General features: G+C 24.5%; 1 protein-coding gene across 1 annotated transcript in view; it reads left to right on the top strand.

The window, feature by feature from the left end:
• The first annotated feature begins 2,013 nt into the window (after nt 1-2,013).
• LOC125046126 (gastrula zinc finger protein XlCGF8.2DB-like) overlaps nt 2,014-5,000 on the top strand; it is a 3,617-nt gene continuing 630 nt past the window's right edge. Inside the window, exons 1-3 of the mRNA XM_047643775.1 lie at nt 2,014-2,127; nt 4,212-4,250; nt 4,556-5,000. The exon at nt 4,556-5,000 is cut by the window's right edge and continues 630 nt beyond it. Coding sequence (XP_047499731.1) covers nt 4,631-5,000 — 370 coding nt within the window. The 5' untranslated portion in view covers nt 2,014-2,127; nt 4,212-4,250; nt 4,556-4,630. The remainder of the gene's footprint in view (nt 2,128-4,211; nt 4,251-4,555) is intronic.

The following is a 5,000-nucleotide window of genomic DNA, read 5'->3' as shown; positions in this document are numbered from 1 at the left end:
ATGATAATAATGATAATGAGGACGATGATGATGATGATAACAATAATGATAACGATGATGATGATAACAATAATAATGATGATAATAGTAATGATAATAACAAAAGCAATGATGATGATAATATAAACGATGATAATAATAATGTTGCTAATAATAATGATGCTGATGATAATGATAATAATAATGTTGCTAATAATAATGATGCTGATGATAGTAATAGTAATAATGATAATGATAATAATGATAATGATAATGATGAGGACCATAATAACAATGATGATATAGACACTGATAATGATTATGATAATAATAATATCAATAATAACAATAACAACAATAGCAATGATAATAATAACAGTGATAGTAATAACAATGTATTATAGTAATAATAACAATAATAATAATGATAATAATAATAACAAAAATAATAATAACAAAAATAATAATAATAACAATAATAATGGTAATAATAATATTAATGAAAATGATACTACTGCTACTACTACTAATAATAATAATGATAATAATGATAATAATAATAATAATGATAATAATAACAATGATAATGAAAGTAATAATGGTAATAAAAATAATAATGATATTCATAATAATAATGATAATAATAATAATAATAATGATAGTAACAATAATGAGGATGATGATGATGATGATGATAATAATAATGATAATGATAATAATAATAATAATGATAATATTAATAATGATAATAATAATGATAATAATAATAATAATAATAACAACAACAACAACAACAACAATAATAATGATAATAATAATAATAATAATAATAATAATAATAATAATAATAACAATTATAATAATAATGATAATAATAATGTTAATGATAATGATAACGATAGAAATAATAATTATATAAATGACAGTAATAATAATAATAATAATAATGATAACAGTAACAATAATAATGATAATGATAATAGTAATCATAACAGAAACATCAACAACAATAGCAACTATAATGACAATAATAATAACAATTATAATAATCATTAATGATGATGAGGATAATAATAATAATAATAATAATAATGATAATAATAATAATAATAATAATAATAATAATATCAATAATAGTAATGACAGTGATAATAATAATAATCAGTTTAATTACAACATTTACAATAATAATAACAATTATAATAATAACAATAATTGTAATAACAGTGTCAATATTAACAATGATAATAAAATAATGATAATAATAATGAAAATAAAAACGATAATAATTATAAAGATAATAAAATAATGATAATAACAATGTTAATAAAAACGACAATAATAACAATGACACTAAAATAATGATAACAATTATAATAAAAACGACAATAATAAAAAAAATGATAAAATAATGATAATAATAACAACGATAATAAAATAATAATAATAACAATTATACTAAAATAATGAAAATAAAAACGATAATAAAAACGACAGTAATAACAAAGATATTAAAATAATGATAATAAAAATTATACTAAAATAAAGATTATAAAAACGATAATAATAATGAAAAAGGCAATAATAAGAAAGATAATAAAATAATGATAATAATAACAACGATAATAGAATAATGATAATAACAATGATACCAAAATAATATTAATAACAATGATACCAAAATAATGAAAATAACAATGATAATAAGAAAAGACAATAATAACAACGATAATAAAATAATGATAATAACAATGATACTAAAATAAAGATTATAAAAACGATAATAATAATGAAAAAGACAATAATAACAAAGATAATAAAATAATGATAATAACAACGATAACAAAATAATGATAAAAACAATGATACTAAAATAAAGATTATAAAAAACGATAACAATAATGAAAACGGCAATAATAACAAAGATAATAAAACAATGATAATAACAACAACGATAACAAAATAATGATAATAACAATTATACTAAAATAAAGATTATAAAAAAACAATAATAATAATGAAAACGGCAACTGCAACCAGCCATTGCCGCTCGCAGCACCATCTGTCGGCGATCCTCGGAAACTCAGACGGGAGATGTGAACGAGGAAAAGAAAATTCAGTAATTCAATTTAATTAATTGTATTGATGGTAAATATTTATTTTGTTTCATTGTTCATTTCATGTCATTGAGTGATTGAGTTTGTTATTTTAGTTAAGTTTAAGTGATTTTAGCCATTTGATTGAGTTTGATTTGATTAAGGTTTAAGTGATTTTAAGTCATTTAAGTTAGTTAAGTTTTTAAGTCATCTAAGTTGGTCATTCAGTTTAATTAATGTTATTGATGGTAATTTTTTACATGTCGATTGCATATTATTTTTTTTATTATTATTATTATTGTAAAGAGAGAAGGTAAATATTTTTGATAATTTTTTTTAAGCTTTTTTTCTGGAATAAATTACGCGAAATTACATTAAATTTCGTAAATTATTTTTAAATTATTATTATTATTTTTATTTTTTATTTATTGGTGTATGAAGTAATGACTTAATTAATTTTAGAAATATGGGTTAATGAGGACGACTATCAGAATAAGGATTAATTATAAAGATTAATTATGTAAAGATTATCAACTATGTAATTACAGTCCATGGTAATGAAAATAAATATTCTCTATTATATGTGTAATTTTCATGCCATGTTGCTAATGCTATAATAGTTATTTTGAAGTCTATTTCTATTTTGATTTTAAAGTCTTATTTTAATGCTGAGTTTGACTAAAGATCTTTATTATGAAGAAAGAAAAAAATATATATATAAAAATAAATAAATAAATAGAATTAATGGGTTCTAGTTCATGTTTATGACATGACAGGGACGTCTTGTCATGATAGAATTTGACTTGACGGAAGGGAACTGTCTCATCATAATAATTGTTAAATGACGGATGACAAAAGGGAAACGTGTCATTCTAATAATTATTAAATAACGCATGACAGTAGGGAAACATCTCATCATAATGATTATTCAATAACGGATGACAGAAGGGAAACATCTCATCAAAATAATGATTAAATGACAGATGACAGAAGGGAAACGTCTCATCATAATGATTATTAAATGACAGGAGGGAAACGCCTCATCTTGACAAACAAATGACAGCAAAAGTCTTATCTTAAGAAATTGTTGCTGTGCGTCACATGACAGGGACACCTTGTCATGATTTAGTTGTACATTTGCAACAAGAGAAATGTGGAGGTGTTTTTCCCTTCAATAGCAAGATGTTAAGCATAATGTACAGAGTATGTATTACTTATAGGAAATATGATCAAGGAAAAGTATTTTTGTTTTGGTTTAGCATATGAAAGTTTTGGTTTCAGAAAATTTGAAGATACAGAAAGTAGAAAAAATAAATTAAAAACACAAATACACATTTACTTATATATTGCACCAAGTGTATACTTCTTGGAGAGATAATATGGAATCTGCCCAACAAAAATGATCACTTACCATCTTGACAAATGACAAATGACAAAAATAGGTCTCAGAAAATTGCAAAACAGCAAAGATGCATGTACAGAAAAGGGGCCAATAGCATCGCATGGAGGAGTCAAGGAGTCTTCTTATCACAAGCAAATGTTCCTGTGGGCTGAAACCTACAACCCACACACCTTGAAAACGGGCCAGTCGAGCAAGCCTAATGCCCAGATTCTGGTCCACGTCTGAGGCCCAAGGCAACCAGATTTGTGATAAAAGAAGAGTATTAGGTTCATCCTTTGAATTGGATAGGCTGGGCTACTTGATATATAGTCACATATTATCTTTCTGACACATTACCTATTGAGCTGACCTCTTTTAAATGTATTGAATTATTATTATTATTATTTTTTTTAATCTAATGTTCTTGCAATCTTTCTATAGTTTATTTTGCCAATAACAAAGATTTGAAGAGGCCTGATAAAATATTGTCAAAAATAATAATGAAGACATTGATAAGAATGATGATACTAAAGATAATTATGAAAATAATGATACTGATAATGATAATGATGATAATAGTAATAATGATAATAATAATAACAATGATCATGATCATGATCATGATAATCATAATCATAATGATGATTATGATGATAATAGTAATAATAATGATTATTACTACAATTATTATGATAGTGATAGTAGTGCTCTTAATAGAGACAGTAATGTTAATTCTAACTTTCTTAATTCCACAGATTACTTCATGAGAGGAAGTCCCTGTTGTTTTGAGGAGGGTAAGCTATGTTGCTATCAAGTAAAGACTGTTTTGGTATTATTGGCATATGTAAGAACTATCAAGTTGTTAAATAGTTTAATGATTTTACTGTAATAAAGTGTATTTTCTGATTATTGTGACTGAATAAGAATTACCACATGTACTAGGGATAGTACCTAATACTATTATTAATTTCAGGTGCAGTTGAGATGACTTAAATACCTTGGTGATTTAATTGTAATGTATTCTTTTCCACAAAGGTGATTGTGAAGAACTTTTACAACATATATTAGTGATACTACCTAATACTGTTTTTCATTTCAGATGCAGTATAGATGATTTGCCAGAAAGACCTTCCCTCTGCTTTAGAAGGGAAGATTTCAATATCGCACAGGCAGAATGACAGATAACACAGTCATTAAGGAAGAAGATCCCTTACAGTGTGAGGAGAAAAGTGGCCTACACATAGAACAAGACTATGAATGGTTTATTAAAGAAGAGTCTGATTTACCAGAAGAAGGAAACAGAGAGAAAACACATAACTTTCGTATATCTGGCACAGATGGAGATTCATTAAAGAAATGTAAAAGGTATCCATTTGTGAAGTATGTAAAGCCACCTGTAATTGATGAACCTTATGTGTGCAAAATATGTGGTATGAGATTTTCCAAAAATGGCAACTTAGAAAGACACATGCAGATGCATTATGGAGTCAGGTCTTATGCTTGCAAAATTTGCAGCAAGAAATTTACTCAGAAATGGAATATGA

This window comes from Penaeus chinensis, chromosome 38 (genome assembly GCF_019202785.1).
Source record: "Penaeus chinensis breed Huanghai No. 1 chromosome 38, ASM1920278v2, whole genome shotgun sequence".
In the NCBI taxonomy this organism is placed as follows: domain Eukaryota; kingdom Metazoa; phylum Arthropoda; class Malacostraca; order Decapoda; family Penaeidae; genus Penaeus; species Penaeus chinensis.
This window is presented reverse-complemented; position numbering and strand designations above follow the sequence as displayed.